The sequence below is a fragment of the Ailuropoda melanoleuca genome, chromosome 6, assembly GCF_002007445.2.
Source record: "Ailuropoda melanoleuca isolate Jingjing chromosome 6, ASM200744v2, whole genome shotgun sequence".
NCBI classification, from domain to species: domain Eukaryota; kingdom Metazoa; phylum Chordata; class Mammalia; order Carnivora; family Ursidae; genus Ailuropoda; species Ailuropoda melanoleuca.
Genome location: NC_048223.1, coordinates 95,413,399 through 95,433,753, shown reverse-complemented (window position 1 = coordinate 95,433,753; position 20,355 = coordinate 95,413,399). Strand labels below are relative to the sequence as shown.

Here is a 20,355-nt window from a genome sequence, read left to right as displayed (position 1 = left end):
AAGTCAATGTCCTAGTCAGTCTGCTTTTTCAGACTATAAACACTAAGAGAACTTTTTTTCTTTGCAGCCTGAAGTGATTCAGAACATGACTGAGTTCAAGCGTGGTTTGCCACTGTTTCCCCTTGTGAAACCACATATTAACTTCATGGCTGCAAAACTCTGAAGAATCCTCAATGGGGGGAAAGTGCGGGTGGACGCATCCCCGAGTCTTCAGGGGCTTGGAAAACAACCTCGGCCACTTGAATAGTTTCTGGTTCACTATTAGAGAGACAGAAAAAAAAGGAGTTTGTCAAATGTCATTATGTAGAAAAATCCAAAGTAATGAGGTTACAAAATCTTACAGATGTAGAATATTTTTTAAATATATGCCTCTTAAATATTTTAAAATTTTTCTTTTCATTACTAAGAGGAATTTCCCTCCTATAACAGTACTTAAAATGATGAATGATATTCCTGTAGACTCCTCCCTTCCCTACTCTGTAAAATAGTCACTTGTCAGAAGACAATATGTTAGGGTTTTGTTTTTTTCTAAAAGCCTCCTAGGTTGACAGAAAAGGCTTTAAAACCTTTAGAAAGGTAATACCTTTTTAAAAACTGATTCTCAGATTTACTTTCTACTTGGTGGTTTCATGTAAATCAATGGAGAACATTAACATTTGGCATAAATGAACAAAGCAAAGTAATTTCTTTTATTAGTGAAATTGCTGATTATATAAGGCATGGTTTTAATCTTTTTATAAAATTTGAACATATTTTTTATTCAAACTAGTAAAATGCTGGAAAACCCTAAACACCCTACTTATTTACGCTAGAAATACAGACTTACCTTACATCAATTTTGTCCCAAACTGAATTTCTCAGGATTACTGTGATTTCTTTCTTTCTGATTGAATTATATTGACATTCTTGTTCATAGTTGGTTTGCAGTGTTCCATCAGTTTTTACCTTTTCCCATCAATAACATTTATTGTATTTATTTAATGAGTACAAATAGGGTCAACTTCAGATCCCACTGAGTGTGTGACATGCTTTTCCAATATCAGCTATTATAAACACTTGTAACTTTTTACTACCATAATAATTGCAGTCAGTATATGAACCAAAATATTTGCCCCATTATGAATTTAAAAGACAACAAGTACAAAGCCACCTTTTTGAAGGTATAAAAAATAAAGCCTTGATTCTTAAATAGTGTGATCTCCAGAAGACTCTAAAAATCCCTTTTTGCTACCAGTCTAATATTGCCTTAAGTGTTAAGTTATTTTTTGAATATATAAATATAAACATACAAACACAGATGAAGACTGGAGTGGACTTTTAAAAACTATTTTTTTCATGAGATACTATTTTAGATGAAATTGTTACTGTAGATTTAACAGCTGTTTTGAAATATTTACTGTTATTAAAACTTGCTTCAAGAGAAATTGTGAATATCCTTCCATGCACAGGTACTAGTAAACAGTACGTGGCCCTGTTGTTCACTAACTCAGGCAAAGTACAGAATGGCATATTCTCAGATGACATCTTACCTCTACGTGAGTGGTTTGGCCAGGACTTCTTTCTGTAGAGTCATATCTTTTCGCACCTTAGGTTTTCACATTCGCCATTTCCCAGATAATCTACATTTGGGGCAAGAATGATATAATCACAACTGCGGAGGCTGCTTTCGAAAGCGGGGCTCCATTTCTACTGTCAGATAAATGTGGTGCTGTACCCGTCTTTTTACCCCGACCTTCAGGAGCTTCCTTGTGGGAAGCCTGTCTTTGTCCATCAGAAGGTGTGTGAGCCGTCACTTCCTTCTGGTTTTATGCATTTGTAGACTATGCAGCTTTTCATCAAACTGCAAATATATACAAGAGGGATCTAAAATTAGCCCTGAGTGTTGAAATCCACCACTGTAAGAGTAAATAACCCACCTACCTTTTCTGTGGAAAATTATGTGCTATTGAGTCATTTTTAGCTCTTTTTAAAAAAAAAATGGGTGAAATTTAACAGTGTCATTTTTATGAGAAAGTCACATGAAGAAATCGGAAAGGAATCTCATGTAGTCTTCCAGGAACTTGTGGTTGTTGTTCAGGGTGTCCCAGCATTGTCTGGTTTCCAAGGGGGATCGAGAGCTGCTGTTGAATCACTCAGGCAAACTAATGGATTCATTGAAATGGGTCCAAGCTGCAGTCCATGAGCAATAACAGACTACCCCGGATACTGCTGTTTACTCAGTGGTTAGTAAATGAGATTTGTGGGAAACAAACTAAGTTATTAGTTACTTAGGACTTTTTAAAAAAGTCTTCTTTTGGCCTAGTTGATGTGGAAGGGAGAGCATGTGACACAGCCAGTATGGCGGAGTGCTGGGGTAATCCTGTTTACAATAAATTGCCTGAATTTAACCTCTGGCGTTTGCATTTGTATTATTTTTACAGTTTTAGTGGTCATCCTACCTCTCAACATCCCAATTTGACAATATTTCTTGCTTTCATTATTCCTAATGCAGAAAGCAGTGAATTGGTTTTTTGGAAAAAAAAAATTTTTTTAATGTATCTGGGTGACAGTGATTTAGCCAAATAAATGGGTCAGTTTCACACTCATGAGAATAGATTGCTTTTGTCAAAGGAATCTTGGCATGAGAAACTGAGCTCCTTGCTGTGCGTATTGTCACTGACCCCAAGCCCAGAAAGATTTGTCCTTGGCATTACAGGGAGAAAAACAAAAAGGGTAGAAAAACATTTCCTCTACAGCTAGTTTTGCATCTTCTTGCCACATCTCCAGCATCAGGTTAGGCAGATACCTTGTCCACTCCCTGGCTTCTCACGCCTTGCCAAGATAATCTTTCTACTAATGTGGTTGCCCTCTGGCTCACATGGGCATTTCAAGAGGAAATGTGCTCATACCTCAGTTTGCAGCTAGACAATGAGGCGGCCCACGCAGTCAGCACTGTGCTCAGGGATGATGCAGCAGGCCTCTCCGGAGGCCCAGGGCAGCCCCAGGTTTTGTGGCATGGGGCAGTTTTCCCCTCTCACGGTGCATAGGGGAATCATGTGAGCTTCTTACCATATTCTCTAATAGAGCTTCGCAGAATGTTTGGGTCTATGGTGAAAACCAAGGATTCTCACACACTCACCTCCCCTTTGTAGGGGCGGTTCCTGCCCTCCTAATCCTTCCCTGGCAGGGCCTCCGACCAGTCGGCTCCTGGATCCCAGGTATTCTGTGCTGCCTATCAAATGAAGTTGATTGTCCTTGTCAACCTGAGGTTCCTTGTGGCAGCGCCTGTTGGAACGCTGAATTGCTGCTATTCTCACCCAAGGCCAGCTCTTCAAAGATACTACATCATTTTGGACCACTCGTGCCCTAAGAGAACATTAACCTCACAAAGTAGTTTTCTAGATTGCAGACCACCCTCAGAGACATCTTCCACAATAAACTTTTGACACAGTAGGACAGTGGTTAAAATTACCATCATGCCAGTGTTTCAGGGTGGGAATAGGCTCAGAAAGGCTAAGCAGTTGGCCCAGGACCGTGTTAGGAAGCACAGATTTAAATCTCCACTCTGATCTTTCAACTCGAGACCTCATTGTTCCCTGTGGATTTCATATAATAAGACCTACCCAAGTTCATGAATGTACTTGTGGAACAAAGTAGAAAAGCATTTGCTTTTGCATTTGTATGAAACGTCACCTTTTCACACGTGCCATTTTAGTCTCCCAACCTTTGCCCGGCTTGGAGGGAGTGAGGCCAGATCTCACAGCGGAGGCATGTCCCGTCCACGGTGCTTTCCACTCCGCTGGGCTGTCTTGTGGCCAGTAAGAACTGCCTGCAGGATCCCCGTGTTTGAGTTAATCCAGACCCATGCCTCCTGGCCTGCTAAATGCTTGAATCAACGCAGGCCCTCCTTTCTGGTGCCCCTGGAGTGGTGAGAGTCTCTGGGATCCTTAAAGAAATTGAGGAAAGGAGTGCCAGGAAGAGTCCAGTTCACCTGTGACCCCAGCACTAAGAGACAACCGCATTTAGATCATGGTTCCTTGCAGTCTTCTTCCTGTGCATATGGGATGGGGTCATATATTCAGTGTTGGAACTTTTTCCTTCAATGGTCTATACTGAAATTTTTCCACATAAATACTCTTGAGGTACAAAATGCAGTTTTGTTGTTGGGTGTTTGGTGTCATGTACTGTCGCTTGTTTATCGAATCCTCTTTGTAGGGTGTTTAGGTTGTTTTCCAACTTTGATGCGTGATAAAGCTCCTTGTGCTGAATATGTGTGTGATTTTCTGGTTATTTCTTTAAATTGCTGGGTTATAGAATATGAATATATCATTTAACATTTTTCAAAAAATTTTACATCTATAGGAAAGTTGTGAAAATAGTATAATAGTATAATAAATTCTTCACCGGTTTTATGTCTGCTACGTATTGCTCCCTCCCTCCTTTAAGTAGGTCACAGACATCATGACTCCTTACCCCTAAATTCATCATCAAATCTCTCCTAATAACAAAGGCAATGTGTAGTAAGGAATTTGGCCTCACCCAAAGGAAGGGCCAGCCTTTGTCCCCTTTGTCTTTAGGTAAACTTGACAAATGAGATAAATTTCTTGAAAGACACAAATTAGCAACACACATGAAATGAAATAGTTTGAATATTCCTGTATCTGTTTAAGAAATTGAATTACTCTTCTTCCCACAAAGAAAATTCTAGGCCCAGATGGCTTCACTGGTAAATTCTATCATACATTTAAGTATGAAATTATACTATCGTATGTAATATTTTAGAAAACAGGAGGGAACCATATTAAAATATTAGCAATATGAATCCAGCAATGTGTAAAAAGGAATTTTTGTACAGTTGATTTTTAAATATTATACAAACCTTACTTGACAAAGTGGGGTTTTCTCAGGAATGCAAGGTTGGTATAATATTTGAAAATCAATTAGTATTATTTATCATAATAACAAAATTGAGAAACCACGGGATCACTTTACAAAGTTGAGTAAAAGCATTTTACAAGGTTCAAAAAGCTCTCAGCAAATGAATAGAAGGGAACTTTTTCAACATAATAAAGGGATTTATAAAATACCTAGTGGTAACATCATATTTAAGGATTTACTGTTGAACACTCCCCCCACTCGCAAGATCTGCACCGAGATGAGGATGTATGTATGCTCTTACCACTATTCAAACTTGTATTTGAGGTACTAGTCGATCCAGTAGATTGGAAAGGGTGAAGTACAACTGTCTATTCACAAATGACATGAGCACGTACAAAAAAAATCCTAAGGACTAAAAAAATGCTGCTGCTAATAATTGAGGTTTCAGGAGATGAATCAACATTAAATCAATTGCATCTCTATATACTGTCAACAAAATTCAAATATAATTTTCCATAACTGCAAAAATTAAGTAGGGACAGATCTTTTTAAATGGGGAAAAGCTATACACTGAAAATTTCAAACCATTACTGAAAGTTTTAAAAGACCTGAATGAAAGGATATTTGTGTCATATCCAAGGATTGGAATACAGGATTTTTTGGCAGATATTTACGAATTGATTTCGAAATTTACATGGACATACAAAGAATCTTGAACAGCTAAAATAATTCTGGAAAAGAAGAAAGTCTGATAGCAAATCTTATATAAAACTATAGTAATCAAGGGGCGCGTGGGTGGCTCTGTCAGTTAAGTGTCCTACTCTTGATTTTGGCTCAGGTCATGATCTCAGGGCCGTGGGATTGAACCCCACATCAGGCTCTGCACTCAGTGGGGAGTCTGCTTGAGATTCTCTCCCTTTCCTTCTGCTCTTCCTCCCCACTCTCGCAAAATAAATAAATTTCTAAAACCCACTATAGTAATCAAGATAGTGTGGTATTGGCCTAAGGATAGATACAGATCAATGGAAGAGAACAGAGAGTCCACAAGTAGATCCCCGGGTTGATTTTAATTGACTTTTGACAAAAATGCCATGGTAATTCAATGAGGGAAAAAATATTCTTCAACGAATGCTTCAAAAACAGCTAGATAGCCTTGTGGGGGAAAAAATTGAACCTAAACTCTAACCCCACAGTATATACGAAACTCAAAAAAGATTTAAACAAAAACTAAACCTATACAATTTCTAGGGGGAAACAAAATATTTTTGAAGTTTGGTAGACAAAAGTTTCTTAGAGTGCAAAAGGCACTAACCACCAAATTTTCAAGTTTAAAAATGCCTATTGTTTAAAAGATACCCATAGGGACACCTAGGTGGCTCAGTCGGTTAAGTGTCTGCCTTTGACTCAGGTCATGATCTCAGGGTCCTGGGATCGAGCCCCATATCAAGCTCCCAGCTCAGTGCAGAGTCTGTTTCTCCCTCTCCCTCTGCTGCTCCCCCTGCTTGTGTTCTCTCTCTCTCTCTGTCTAAATAAATAAAATCTTCTAAAAAATAAAAGATACCCATAAAGAAAAAAAGCTGCAGACTTGGAGACAATATCTGCAACACTTAAATCAGACAAAGGACTTATAAGAATACATAGGGGCGCCTGGCTGGCTCCATCACTACTTTGGAGCAAGATAAAAGCAGCTTAGCTATTTGATCTCTGCCTACTGCGATCACAATAATTGCAGTTTAATCAAGATGGCCATTTCCCAAGGCGCCTGGGTGGCGCAGTTGGTTTAGCATTGGACTATTGATTTCTGCTCAGGTCATGATCTCAGGGTTGTGAGATCAAGCCCCTGTGAGGCTCTGTGCTGGGCATGGAGCCTGCTTAAGATTCTCTTCCTCCCTCTCCCTGCCCACCCCTGCCTACCAAAAAAGATGGTCATTTTCCTTCCTCTCTGTGTGTGTGTGTGTGTGTGTGTGTGTGTGTGTGTTTTAAAGAGAGGGAGGGAAGGAGAGAGAATACCAAGCAGGCTCCATGCCCAGCATGGAGCCCCATGCAGGGCTCGATCTCACAACCTGGAGATCATGACCTGAGCCAACATCAAGACTCAGATGCTTAACCAGTTGAGCCACCCAGGCACCCCTCTGTGTATTTTGTAAGGCATAGAGGCTATCAGCCTATTACCTTTGGCCAAATCCCCAAAAGTGACCAGAATGGTGACTAGATGAATTTTACTGGCTAATCTGATTCTTCAAAGCCTTTATTATGGATGACTAGCACCAGTTTTGAACCAATATCTGAACTCTGTCTCAACGTTTCACACACAAGTCCCTAATTTCCCATTAAGGAAATTTAGGCTTTGCTTAGACTTGTTTCATCGCCAAAGAGGCTAAACTTCCATAAATGTGAGCCTTCATTCTGGCTTTCTGAACCTTAGGCTTGAGCCAACGTAGCCTAACCTAATAAATAGTTAAAAGCTTGGTTAGTTTGGTCCTTTGGTTCTAAAAAACTTTTTATATGTAGGTGGGGTCTCTGGCTGACTCAGTAGGTAGAACATGTGACTTGATCTCAAGAGTCGTGAGTTCAAGTTCCACGTTGGGCGGAGAGATTAGAATACTTAAATATAAAATCTTAAAAAAAAAGGTACTTTCAATGTGCAACTAAAGAGCAAGAGAAGCAATAAAAATTAAAGCTGCAGTGCACTTCTCTTCCATACGCATCAGAATGGCCCAAAGTGAAAGACTAACAATCCCAGGTGATGGTAAGCAGCTGTGTCTCACGCCTGGCTGCTGAAGTGTAAGTTGGTGCAACCACTTGGGGAGAACTGTTTGGCAGTATCTCCTAAAGCTGTCTGTCCCTCCTGATGACTACATCTGTTAACAATTCAAAACATTACTATTTGTGGAAAATGTTGTGGGAAGCACTGCCCTAGGTCCTTGCTACTCAAAGTATGGGTATCACCTGGGAATTTGCTAAAAATGCAAGAATCTTGGGCCCTACCCCAGAATACTGGAGCAAATCTGCCTCTTAACAAGAAGCCCAGGTGAGTCATATGTACAGTGAAGTTTGAGGAGCACTGCCAGTGACCTCTCATCAATTAAAACTCTCCCGCTGGAGTGAAAAATACAAGGGAGATTTAATTTTTACAAAACTATTTTTGAATATCCTGGGGTTTTTTTTTTAAACTTTTTTTATTGACTTGCACAAAATGGTATACAGTTCAATGAATTATCACAAAGTGAACACACCTATGTAATGACAAGTCAGGGCAAGAAATAAAGTACCTACCTACCTATCGTTATTTTTTTTTAAGATTTTATTTTTAAGTATTCTAATCTCTCCGCCCAACGTGGAACTTGAACTCATGACCCTGAGATCAAGAGTCACATGTTCTACCTACTGAGTCAGCCAGAGACCCCACCCACATATCTTTAAAAAGTCCTGCTGCCCGGATCCTTTCCCAGACCTGATTGAAGCGGTCTGGGGAGGGGCCTGGCCATCCAGACAGTTTACAAGCACCACTGGTCGGAAGAGCAGCCAGGCCTGAGAACCATGGCTGACGTTGCAAAGACGAGGTTGTCCGCCAGATGGAGACAAAGCACTTCTCTGTGGCAAAGGCTCCCCACACACAAAACCCATTCTCTGACTACATCTGTAACCAAATTCCAATTTCTGTCATGTACCAAGCAGGGCAAACATGTGGGAAGACAGGTAAAATTATCCATGGTACTGTTGCTTGCCAACCACAGATATTCTTGCCCCCGCTGGGGAAAATTCCAGGAACCAATTTAAAAAATAACATGTGGCTAAAAATATATCCTATTCACCCAACTACCTGAGCTAGCATCTGGAAATATTTTCTATCCTTTTCCTAGCTCACTTTGATAAAGTAGACCATATAAACTAACATCAAGACTGCAAATAAAAAAGGATGGGAATATAATAGAGTGGACATTTTTGAAATATCACTCCAAAAACTATGCAAATAGAAATTGACGTCAGTATGAGCAAATTAGCTTAAGATATGCTCACTGGATTTTAGGAAATATACAGATATGATAATGTAACATACATTTATTCTGAAGTCTGAAATACTTGGTTGGTAGTTTTCAGCTTTCCCCTCTCCCATCTCTAAGTTCTGTCATAGAAGCTGTAGAAGATACAGGCTTGATCTCTGTCCTCTTGTAGCTGCAGATGGTCAGTGAGATGTAGGTAAAAGCCACTTGGAAGGGCTTCCTGTCCAGAATAAAATGGCAAAGACATAGTACAAGAAATTTTTTTCTCCCTTGTTCCCCCTTCCTCCTGCCCCCATTTTCCTAGAGACACAAAACTTGGAGGTGAAATAACCATCACTGTTCATGAGATGGCAAGTATGAGGACAAAGCCAGTGTAAGTAAGGAGGACAGGCTGGAGGAGCCCGGATCCTTCCTTGAAGAACATTATCTGAGCTTCTAAATGCATAGTTTGACATATCACCTGGTTATAGGGTAATTTCAACAGACTGATGCTGGAAAATCCAGGGTGTCCCATCACCCTGCTTGACACAGCCTGTGGTTTCTGCAGGTTACGCACCAGATCAAAGTACACAGAATCCTGCTGTGGCCGAACACAGTCAACAGAATAGAAGCAACGCACCAATGAGTAATAGACAACAGGTGTTTACATCAACACAGGCCTAAGTTGGTCTTAAGGGTACATGGCAAACAGGGATATCTAATTGGGAAAAGAACTAGAAAAGAGTAAGGTTTCTACATTTTGATTAAGCAGAGTGACATTTTGCTGTTTGATGGCCAGGGTATTCAGGATGATTGCTGTCCTGTGGTCCATAGGAGGATTTCGTGGAAGAGAATTTCGCAGAATACAGGGGCTGTTTAAAAAACGCAGGAGAACTGAGATGGCAAAATGGGGGTAAGATAGGCATATGATGTTGTCTTGGGAAGGTCATAAAGGCAAAGGGGGCCCCTCCCTGGGGCACAACCTAGAAAGGTGTCCCTGAGTTGTGTCATGTCAGCTCTGAGGGGGTGGGGACGGTGAACTTCTAAAAGGCAAAGGTAACCGACTATGAAGTAGGAGGAAGTAAATCCCTTTATTATTTTTTTTTAGAGAGAGAGCTCACATGAGTGGGGGGGGTGGAGGAGGTATCGGGGGAGGGACAGAGAGAGAGGGAGAGAGAATCTTAAGCTAGAGCCTGATGCATGGCTCAATCTCAGGACCCTGAGATCGTGACCTGAGCCCAAATCAAGAGTGGGACACTTAACTGACTGAGCCACCCAGGTGCTCCCCTAAATCCCTTTAAATGTTGAATTTCATTAGGGTTCACACCTGATGCTCTTCTCACTTCCATGCCTTAAAAAAAAAAAGACTTTGAGAGAGTGAGGACAAGCAGGGGGGGGTGGGCAGAGGAAGAGGCAGACTCCCTGCTGAGCAGGGAGCCAAAGTCCACACCGAACTCAATCCCAGGACCCTGAGACCATGACCCGAGCCGAAGTCAGACGCTTCACTGACTGAGCCACCCAGATGCCCCCTCACTTCCATGCTTTTCTCACTTGCTGGAAACTCTCACATCTTTATTTCCAAACCTTTTCTGCCCCCCACGATTCCTGCTGCCTCCTGATTATCCACACCTGGGTTTTTGCGCCATCATTTTAGACTCACCGTGTCCAGAAAGGAACTCATTAAATTGGTGTCTTTTGTCCTTCATGTTCCCTTTCTCGTTCTCTCTCTGCATTTTGACAACTACTTACTGCGTGCTGGGTCTGCACCCGCGGCTGTGCCAGCGCTGGAGCCGCGAGGGCCTGCGGACCCAGAGGCGCGGTTGCCACGGAGCCCACACGCCCCCAGTAAGGACATTGTTCCATCTGTGAGGACAAAGGGACGGACACAGGGTGTTTTCTGAGATTAGGGGAACTTCATGTCTCCTTTGGAAAAATGTTTACCCACCTGGTCACCCAGGCTGGAAAACTGGGCTTTGTCTTTCCTTTCCCTCTTACATTCATTCACAACCAGCCACGTCTTGCCTCTGTGGCCTTGTCAATATTTCTCAAGCCCAGATCCTCTTTCCCTTCCTCATTAGCCTCGTGAGACTGTTTCCATCTTCTATGTGGACCATGCATGACTTTTTGATGCCAGACTTTGTACACTGTCCCCCTTGCCCTGCACTCCACCCCCATCCCTTCCCAGCCTGCCTCCAGTCAGCTTTCTCCAAAACCTCTGACTGTGCTGCTTTTCTGCCTAAAGCTTTTCTAGAGGTTTCCCCATTTATGTCAAAAATCAACTTACCTTTTTTTAATTAACAGATTTTATTTTGGGAGGAATAGTTTTAGGTTCATAGTAAAACTGGGCAGAAAGTACAGATTCCAAAATACCCCATTTTACCCCCCAACACAAGTTACTTTATTATTAACTTCTCACATTAGTGTGGTACATTTGTTATAATTGATGAATCGGTATTGATTCATTATTATTAACTGAAGTCTATAGTTAACATTAGGGCTCACTCTTTTGTGTTGTATATCCTTTGTACAAAAAGTTTTTGTACAAACACGTGTCCATTATTAGAAAACCAAACAGAATAGTTTCATTACCCTAAAAATCCCATATTCCACCTATTCATCTATCCCTCCCCCAGAACCTCTGTCAACCACTGATCATTTTCTGTCTCTATAGTTTTGCCTTTTCCAGAGTGTCATAGTAAAGATAATACATGGTCTTCAGAATGGCTTCTTTCACCTAACAATATACATTTACATTTCTTTCAAGTCTTTTTTTTGGCTTGATAGTTCATTTCTTTCTATTGCTGAATAATATTCCATTGTTGGATGTACCACAGTATATGCATTCACCTACTAAAGGACATCTTTGTTGTTTTTAAATTTGGGGAATTATGAGTAAGACTGCAGTAAATGCGCACGTGCAGGTTTCTGTGTGGAATGAGTTTTCATCCGGGGAACTACCAAGGAGCATGATGGCAGGATCATATGGCAAAACTATGTTTAGCTCTGAAAGCAACTACCAATCTGTCTTCCAAAGTGACTGTACTATTTTCACATTCCCTCCAGCAATGAATGAGAGCTCCTTTGGCTCTATTTTCAGACCAGCATTTGGTATTATCAGTGTTTGGATTTCAGACATCCTAATGGATGTATAGTGGTATCTCATTGTTTTAATTTTCAATTCCCTAATGACATTTGATATTGAGCATATTTTAATCCACTATTTGCCATCTTTGGTGTCTATTCAAATGTCCACTTTTTAATAAGGTTATTTGTTTCCCCATTACTGAGTTTTAAGAGTTCTTTGCATATTTGGCCACAAGTCCTTTACCAGATAAGTGTTTTTGCAAATATTTTCTCCCAGCCTATAGATTGTCATTTCATTCTCTTACTGGTGTCTTTCACAGAACAGAGGTTTTTAATTTTTTTTAATGATTTTATTTATTTGAGAGAGAGACAGAGAGAGAGCTGGAACTCTCTCTGAGCAGGAGGGTAGGGCAGGGGGGGAAGGGCAGAGGGAGAGGGAGAAGCAGGCTTCCTGCTAAGCAGCAAGCGTGACACAGGGCTTGATCCCAGGACCCTTTAGAATCAGTCTGTTGATATTCACAAAGTAACTTGCTAGGATTTTGATTGGGATTGTGATGAATCCATAGATCAAGTTGGGAAGAACTGATATCTTGACAATATGAGTCTTCTTGTCCATGAATATGGACTATCTTTCCATTTATTTAGAACTTCTTTGATTTCTTTCATCAAAGTTTTATAGTTTTCCTCATGTAGATTTTGTACATATTTTTATAATATGTATAATCCAACCCTATGTTGTCTACAAGAGACTTATTTTGGATTCAAAGACACAAAGAGGATGACAGTTAATGGATGGAAAAGATATTCCATGCAAATAGTAATCAAAAGAGAGCTAGGTTTGCTATTTTACTGTAAGACAAAATTGATTATAAGTCAAAAAAGGTTATAAGAGACAAAAAAGAATATTATTTACTTATAAGTTTTGATTCACCAAGAATATGTAACAATTTTAAATATGTACACATCTAATAGCATAGCCCCAAAATATATGAAGTAAAAACGGACAGAACTGAAGGGGAATATCCAACTACAATGACAGTTATTTTAATATCCCATTTTCAATAATGGATGGAACAACCAGACAGAAGATCAATAAGGAAAGAGAGGACTATAAACCAATTAGACTTAAGGGACGTATACAAAACATTTCACCCAACAATGGCAGAATATACATTTGTCTCAAGTACAAACAGAACATTCTCCAGAATAGACCATATGTTAGTTCACAGGTCAAATCTTAATAAATTTTAAAAGGTTGACATCATACAGAATATCTTTTCTGATCACAATGGAATGAAACTGAAAATCACTAACAGAAGAAAAAGTGGAAAACTCACATATATGTGGAAATTGAACAACATATGCTTAAGCAACCAATGGGTTGAAAAAGAGATCACAATGGGAAATTAGAAAATACTATGAGGCAAGTGGAAATGAAAATCCAATATACCAAAAATTATGGGATACAGCACAGCAATGCTGGGGGGGATTAATAGTTATAAATGCATACATTAACAAAGAAGAAAGATCTTAGATCAATCACCTAACTATACACCTTAAACAATTAGAAAAAGAAGAGCAAACTAAACCCAAAGGTAAAAGAAGGAAGGAAATAATAAATATTACAGAGGAAATAAATGAAATGAGAATAGAAAAATAGAAAAAAATTAACAAACCCAAATTTGGTCCTTTAAAAAGATCAACAAGATTTGTGGGCACAGAATTGTTCATAACATTCCTCTGTTATCCTTTTAATGTCTGTGGGGTCAGTAGTAATGGCCTCTTTTTCATTTCTGTTAGTCATTTGTGTCCTCTCTCTTTTTCTTGGAAAAGAACCGGTAGCTAGGCTAGAGGTTTATTGATTTTACTGATCATTTCAAAGAACCAACTTTTGGTTTCTTTGATTTTCTCAATTAATCTCCTGTCTTCAATTTCACTGAAAAAACAGAGAAATCTCTGCTCCAACTTTTAAAAATTTCTTTTCTTCCATTTCCTTTGGATTTAATTTGCTCTTCTCTTCTAGTTTATTAAGATGGGACTTAGATGATAATTTTTGATTTTTTTTCCCTAATAGATGCCTTCAATGCTATAAATGTCCCTTCAAGCACTGCTTTTGTTGCATCCCAGATTTTGTAAGTTGTATTTTCATTTTCATTTAGTTGACAACATTTTTAAATTTCTTTTGAGACCTCTTCTTTCACCCATGTGTTATTTAGAAGTATGTTGCTTAATCTTGTGCTTTGAATAACAGGCCTGCTGGTTCTGTCCATTTCTGATAGAGGGGTGCTGGAGTCTCCAACTTTAACAGAGAATTGGTTTATTTCTCCTTGCAGTTCTACCAAATCTTGGCTCATATATTTGGGTGCTCTGTTGTGAGGTTCACTCACATTAAAGATTGTTATGTCTTTTTAGTGAATTGACTCCCTTTTCCTTATGTAATGCCCCTCTTTATCCCTGATCATTTTCCTTGCCCTGCCCTGGGCCACTGTAGACTCTGGCATGGGAAGACTCTCCATCGCTTTGTGAAGGAATGGACCATCCCTCTTTTTCTGAGGTTGTTGTAGATGACCTGCTGTCATCGACAGAGGAGCAGCCAGGAACTGGTCATGAAATGTCAAGCATCAGTGTCAGAACTCCGGGCCTTTTCTGCGTCCACACCCACTCCTGCGGCGGTCTTTCTCTTTGGCTTAATACTCTGAACGTTCTGCAAGACCACCTGCAGTTCTGCCCAGAGTCTAAGGTCTTTTCACCCTGAGGAGGCAACTTGCAAATGAATTTTTCGTTGCGCAAAGTCTCCTGGCGTTTCAACGCCTCTTAGCTCTGCCACACTTGGCTGCCCTGCGTTCCCAGTCCCGGGCGTTGGGGCTCAGAACTGCGGCCGCGAGGACGTCCACAGGAGGGCGTGGGGCGGGTGGGTTCGGAACCGGCCTCGCGCCCAACGCGGCGGTTAAGGATATTGCCGTACGTTAGGAAACCGCGGTTGGAAAGCCAGTCACCCTGTGGATTTCCATCAGAAATCATTCCATTACTGCAGGACTGGATCTTATTTTGGGTACCTATCTTGCAATCTATTTGATATTGGGGGGAAGAGGTTGAATTTTCTAAATGTATTCTTTTTTGCCAAAAAAGTGAGAATAACTAATTCCCAGTAATGAGTCTGCCAGTCCAGATCTGTGGGTGGCGGCTTGATGTGATTTACAGAGGCGCTAAGCTCTTCAAGCACTGGAGCGGGGCTTAGACTTTGGAGCGGACAGATGGGTTTGAATTCTGGTCATTTATTACTTGTGCTATCTTAATGCCAATTTCTTCCTCTTTAAAGGATTGCTCAATTATGTCTATGCAAAGGGCCAGTGGATCTTGGTGAATAATAGTGGATTGTTATCAAGTTAATCAGATGGTCACCCCAAGTTAGCTGCTGTTTCAGATGTCTTTTCACTGTTGAAACAAATGGACACATTCTTTAGTGCCTGGAATATCTAAGTTGGCTATAATTTACCTCCTGAACGTTTGCTTATATACATAAATAATAGTTGTCCTTGTAAAGAATTCAAAACATAAATCAGAAGAAGATAAAGGCAGTCTGAATGCTGTACCCTAAATTAACTAGTGGGATTCAGGGAGCCAGTGGACAAGGGGGTCAGGGGGTCCCACCATCTGTCAGCAGCTCACTCGGTCCCCTGTTTTTCAGCACAGCTTACTGCCTGCATGGGGGGCCTGGGGCCCTGAAGTCCAAAGTGTCGTTGGACGAACATTTCCAGAGAGTAAACCTGGGGTCTTCTGCCAGACAGGAGTGGATATGGGCTTCTGACCACCCTGTATTCACACTTCCAGGGACTCCCCGGACATTTCACCCACGTGCCCTCCGACTCACCCCCAGGGGCCCTGACGCCTCCAGTTCAGAGCTTGAGAGGGACCCGTGGCAAGAGGGCAGTTGCTCACAGCAGCTCGGCCTCTGGGGGCTGGGGCTTCGCTCAGGTTCGCTCAAGAGTCACTCCGCCCACATCTGCAGACTTGCTTCCCAATGTTACTGCTATCATCTCTCTGCCGCTTCTATTTACCCTGCGGCTTGACCTTTCAATCCAACCCCTTTACTATTATTTCAGTGCAGTTAGAGGAGGGAGTGGAGGTAGATGTCCATGTTCATTTTTTGATGATAAGCGGAAAGTGTCTCAAAATTTTTACATTTTAATGCATTATTTAAGCTTCATTTAGTGTCCTAGACCCCTTAGAGCAAAGTCACTATTTTGCTGTGTGTGTGTGTGTGTCGAGGATCAGAGGGCATCAGTGCTAGATTCGGATGCCTAGTTGAGCCTTAATTTTATGCTGCTAATCACAGATTGAATCTCCCTTACTCCCTTCCCCTCATATAGTTTTAAAATCTGTTCTTTCACATATTAACATAAAATCTATGTCAAAGTTTATTTCTTTCCAGGAACAAATAGAACCTTCCTTGCCTGGAACTTAAAATGTTTCCAGAAGACAGTAGGACCTCTTCTTTTTTTGTTAAACATGTTTTTGTCCCACTTTAAGAAAAACTAAACCTTAAAAACTAAGAAGACATTGTAAAGAAAACAAAATTTACCAAAGCTCTCACAGATGGAGGGTTGTAAAAATAAATCTAAAATCATTTCCATTTTTATTCTCCATTTCCTTCTGATAGGACTTTAGAGTACTTAAGTCCATTTATGTTTGTCATCCAAACAAACAGAATCAACCAATGTTAAGTGCCAGTTTTATTCAAATACAGTTGTTTAATCCAGATTCTCTTGGGTATAAGTAATAGAAACTTAAACTAACTGGAATTGAAAAGGTAATTTGCTTGAATACCTGGAAATTCCAAGGGTTTACTCAGCTCTAGTAAGAGCTGAATCCAGTGGGGTGTCAAATGATATTGTGAGGATTTGAGTGTTTGTTATATCACCAATATTGTTTTATAAAAGTTTTATATACTGTTGACAATATTTAAACAAATATCTGAACAAGTGTTTTCATTTAAGGTGGTTCCCTCAGGACAGTAGTTTTTCTCTTGGATTTTCCTTCTGGTAGTGTGGATCCGAGCCACAGAAGGAAATCAGTCTGGTAATTTTATAACCCTAGGACATTTGCTGGTCCCCATCTGATAGACTTATGACAATTGTGTGTGTATTCTTTTAAGTCTGCTCAGCATCTGCAAGCCCTTGTGTGTTTGCTGTGTCCCCAGCCTTATTAGTCATAGTGGGATGCAGAGGCTGCCTCCCCCAGCGGCAGTTGACAATGACAAACGCTTGCTTCCCCAGATTCCCTTGCAGTGATCGCATGGTCAAGTGCCTTGCATGGACTCAGGAGCGGGAGCCTGTGACTCAAAGAGGTAGGGACTGGGAGCCTCTACTTGGATTGAGTTCCTACAGCAGTCGAGGCAGCGGGACTGGGGTGGGATGGAGGCAGGGTGCAGTGCTAGAGACATGGATGGTGCGAGCTGCAGGGCCTTTAGCTTACTGCTGCTGCTGCTGGTGGGGACGCCCACCGGCGACGAGCTGTGCCAGGTGGTAGTGGACACTGACCCTGTGTTCCAGAGAGCCCGGCTCTCCATGCACATTGGCAATGTGGCGATCTACCCAATATCATTATCATAAATTCCTTTCCTGTGGAGATCAAGCTGAGTTGGTTTCTGTCGCTTACAATGGAGACCGTGAACTCAGGGCCTTCTCTTCCTCGGTGTTACCTCTCCTTTCACTCTATACTTATTAATTTGCATCTTAGATGACTTCTTTTGGACTCTGCTGCTTGGCTCTTTTGATATTAGCTGGAAGAGGGGGTCCGGGAGAAGAGACAGAAGAGGACAGAAGGCCATTCTGGGCCTGGGAGGCAGAGAGGCCAGGCCAGAGGCCCCTCGGAAGTCATGCCCTGCTGGCTAATTCCACAGGTACGAGCTGCCGGCCATAGGGACGCGCTCCTCTTCACTTTGCTTCCATGACCCTGGTCCTGTCCACCATCACCAGTCCCCTGGATGATGGCAATATTTCCTGGTGTTCTCTACTTCTGCCCCAGTCCCCAAACACTTTACCAAACACAGGGATACTGTTAAAACAGTCAGTCAGCTTGGAGCACCTGGGTGGCTCAATTGTTTAAGAGAATGACTCCTGATTTCAGCCCAGGTTATGATCTCAGGGTTGTGAGATCAAGCGCCACATAGGGCTCTGTGCTGGGCCTAAAGCCTGCTTAAGATTCTCCCTCTCCCCCGCCTCCTAAAAACCCAACAACAAATCAGTCAGCTTATGTCAGTTCTCTGTGAAAATTCCAATGTCTCCCCATTCCTCTCAGATTAAAAGTTTTACAGAGGCCTAAAGTTTCCCTCCCCCACCCAAACATTCTTTTTACTATGTGTTTGATCCTGGGGAAAAATTAAGTGCAGGAGGGTTGCTGGGCAGCGGGGAGGGGGCCTGGCTGGGGTGCCCCTGGCCCCACACCCGTCAGGAGCCAAGCCATGCCCTCCTGGACCCATTGGAGCATCTGGACAGTTCACAGGGCAGGAATAGGCAGTAGAGGGAAGAGGAGCCCTAGATCTGAGCCTTATTTCTCACGAACAGAAACAGCAGAGAAATAAGTTGAGGGCTGCAGTGGCCACCACCGGCCAGCACCCATAACCATCCAGCAGTGAGGCTAGCAGACAGGGAGCCACTTTGCCCTGCTTGTCCCCAGCCCAAGGATGGACTCTGTTGTCAGGAAGAGACAGCTAGGGAGACAGATTGATGAGGTAGCAGGTGGGGTGAGACAAGGTCACTGTGGTGGAACTAGAGAGTGTCCAGATCAGTGCAAACCAAGGGGAAGAGGATGACAGGCAGTGGGTGCTTTCAGACAAAGTCTCTCCTAGAGTGGAGAATGCTCAGTGTCCCTGTCACTGGGGAGACAGATAACCCACTGGACCCCAGAAGAGCCCTGCAGTCAGTCCTTTCCGCACTCGAAGCCCTGGAGGGTGGTGGGGTAGGTGATGGCACAGGCTGGAGGAAGGGGACAAGTACCCCTTTCATAGCACCTTGTGGAGAAGTGCCTGGCTCTGGGGAAGGAGGGAGGGCAGAGGGCTTGGGGCGGAAGGTGGCCAGAGCCCCCCAGCCACACCTCTGCAGCCCCAGAGCAGTGCCAGCCCACCGAAGGGGAGGAGGGGCTGGTGGTCTGCCTGGAGGGAAGACGGGGAGAACAGGGTAGGAGTGGAATGGGCCTGGGGAGGCCCTGAAAGGGCTCCATCCCCGGCCACCGCCGGCAGGAAGGCGCGCAGCTCGCAGTGGAGCAGGGAGGACAGGTGGCCGCTGGTGCAACAGCCAGCAGCCCGCACCGGGGAGCCTTCCCTCTGCCCCGGGGAGCCTTCCCTCTGCCCCGGGAAGCTCCCCCGCCCCCGCCCTGGCTGCTGGAGGCTCCGCCTAACGCGGTGAGGGTGTCGTCGGGGCGGCCCAGCCGGGCTCCCACAGCCTCGCGTGCTCTCCCTGGCGCTGTGTCTGTCCCCTACAGGGCCGGCAGGAGCCGTGTCGCCGTCGGCGGTGTGGCCGTCCCCTCCCATCCCCGGAGGTCGCGGAGGCGCGGAGCCGCTGTCGGGTGGAGCGGCGGCCGCCTCCCACAGCAGCTCGGGGCCCCACGGAGCTGTCACCTCCGTCCTCTCGGTCACCGCCGTCACCTCCGTCCTCCACCTGCAGCGCGGCCGCCGGCAGCTCCTCCTCTCGGCATCACCGGCTCCGGGGCCGCCACGGAGCGCGGGTGTCGTCCCTCGGCCTTTGCGCTCGGGCTCATTCCGGTTCCTGGCGGCGACCGTCGGACAAAGATTCTGCCTGTGGATTCGAACCGGAACCGCCCGAAGACGCTCCCGTGGGCGGTGCGGGCCGCAGGGAGAGGCTGGGGTCTGGCCGAGGGCGGAACCTCCGGGTCTGGCACCTGCCGGGCGGCCCGCTGGGGGCGCCCCCTGTGGCCACGCGGAGCTCCACCTCCCGGGGACGGGGTGGGTAGAGGGGAGGCCGCAGGCGCCTGCTGGGTGCGCTGTGCCGGGCGGTGGCTCCTCACAAGCACTCTGCAAGGGCGCAGCCCAGAGGCCTGACTCGGCCTTGGGTTCCCGGTTCAGGGGCCTGGGGGACGGTGGCAGAAGCAGGGGCCGGGGGCCGGGGCCCCGGCTGGCTTAGGCTGTCTTTGCCGTTGTGCCTGGAGGCCCGGCCGAGGCTGGTTCTCTCCCAAAGTGAGGCATTCCTGCTCTGATTTGTTCTGGGGAGAGGCTGTGATGGCGGCGGGGACAGGGCGGTCTTCCCCTCAGGCTGGTAGAGGGCTGGCAGGCACGCAGGCTGCGCTGTCGCCTGGTAGTCCTCGGGAGCTGCGTGGCTCCTCGCAGTGGTCCTGGAGCAGCAGTGAGTGTGGGAAGGGCTTGCGCTTGGCAGAGAAGGTGCTGGCCCTGGGGGGGGGGGGGGTGGGGGGGGGG

General features: G+C 43.9%; 2 protein-coding genes across 10 annotated transcripts in view; both read left to right on the top strand.

Annotated features, from left to right (window-relative positions):
* IDE (insulin degrading enzyme) overlaps nucleotides 1-2,387 on the top strand; it is a 110,317-nt gene extending 107,930 nt beyond the window's left edge. For all 6 annotated transcript variants that reach the window (XM_019796278.2, XM_002916104.4, XM_034662960.1 and 3 more), the window contains one exon: nucleotides 68-2,387. In XM_019796278.2, the coding sequence (XP_019651837.1) occupies nucleotides 68-163 (96 nt within the window). In that variant the 3' untranslated portion in view covers nucleotides 164-2,387. The remainder of the gene's footprint in view (nucleotides 1-67) is intronic.
* A 10,331-nt stretch (nucleotides 2,388-12,718) lies between these two features.
* On the top strand, nucleotides 12,719-20,320 carry LOC117802720 (translation initiation factor IF-2-like). 4 transcript variants are annotated; one of them, XM_034662957.1, is made up of 5 exons: nucleotides 12,719-14,056; nucleotides 15,756-15,899; nucleotides 17,201-17,271; nucleotides 17,707-17,826; nucleotides 19,407-20,320. In XM_034662957.1, the coding sequence occupies exons 3-5, from the start codon at nucleotides 17,220-17,222 to the stop codon at nucleotides 20,063-20,065; spliced, it is 831 nt and encodes a 276-aa protein (XP_034518848.1). In that variant the 5' UTR covers nucleotides 12,719-14,056; nucleotides 15,756-15,899; nucleotides 17,201-17,219; the 3' UTR covers nucleotides 20,066-20,320. The 4 variants fall into 4 exon arrangements, with proteins under 4 accessions (XP_034518848.1, XP_034518850.1, XP_034518847.1 ...); XM_034662959.1 differs by lacking the exon at nucleotides 15,756-15,899 and having other exon boundaries at nucleotides 12,727-14,056; nucleotides 17,664-17,826; XM_034662956.1 differs by lacking the exon at nucleotides 12,719-14,056 and having other exon boundaries at nucleotides 15,396-15,899.
* Nucleotides 20,321-20,355: the final 35 nt, after the last annotated feature.

Excerpts from the sequence above, each read along its gene's own strand:
- LOC117802720 (XM_034662955.1), top strand. The coding sequence starts at position 17,178 with ATGACAAACGCTTGCTTCCCCAGATTCCCTTGCAGTGATCGCATGGTC. Across the intron at positions 17,272-17,706 it reads GGAGCCTGTGACTCAAAGAG|CTGGAAGAGGGGGTCCGGGA; the intron begins GTAGGGACTGGG and ends TTTTGATATTAG. Across the intron at positions 17,827-19,406 it reads CCTGCTGGCTAATTCCACAG|GGCCGGCAGGAGCCGTGTCG; the intron begins GTACGAGCTGCC and ends TGTCCCCTACAG.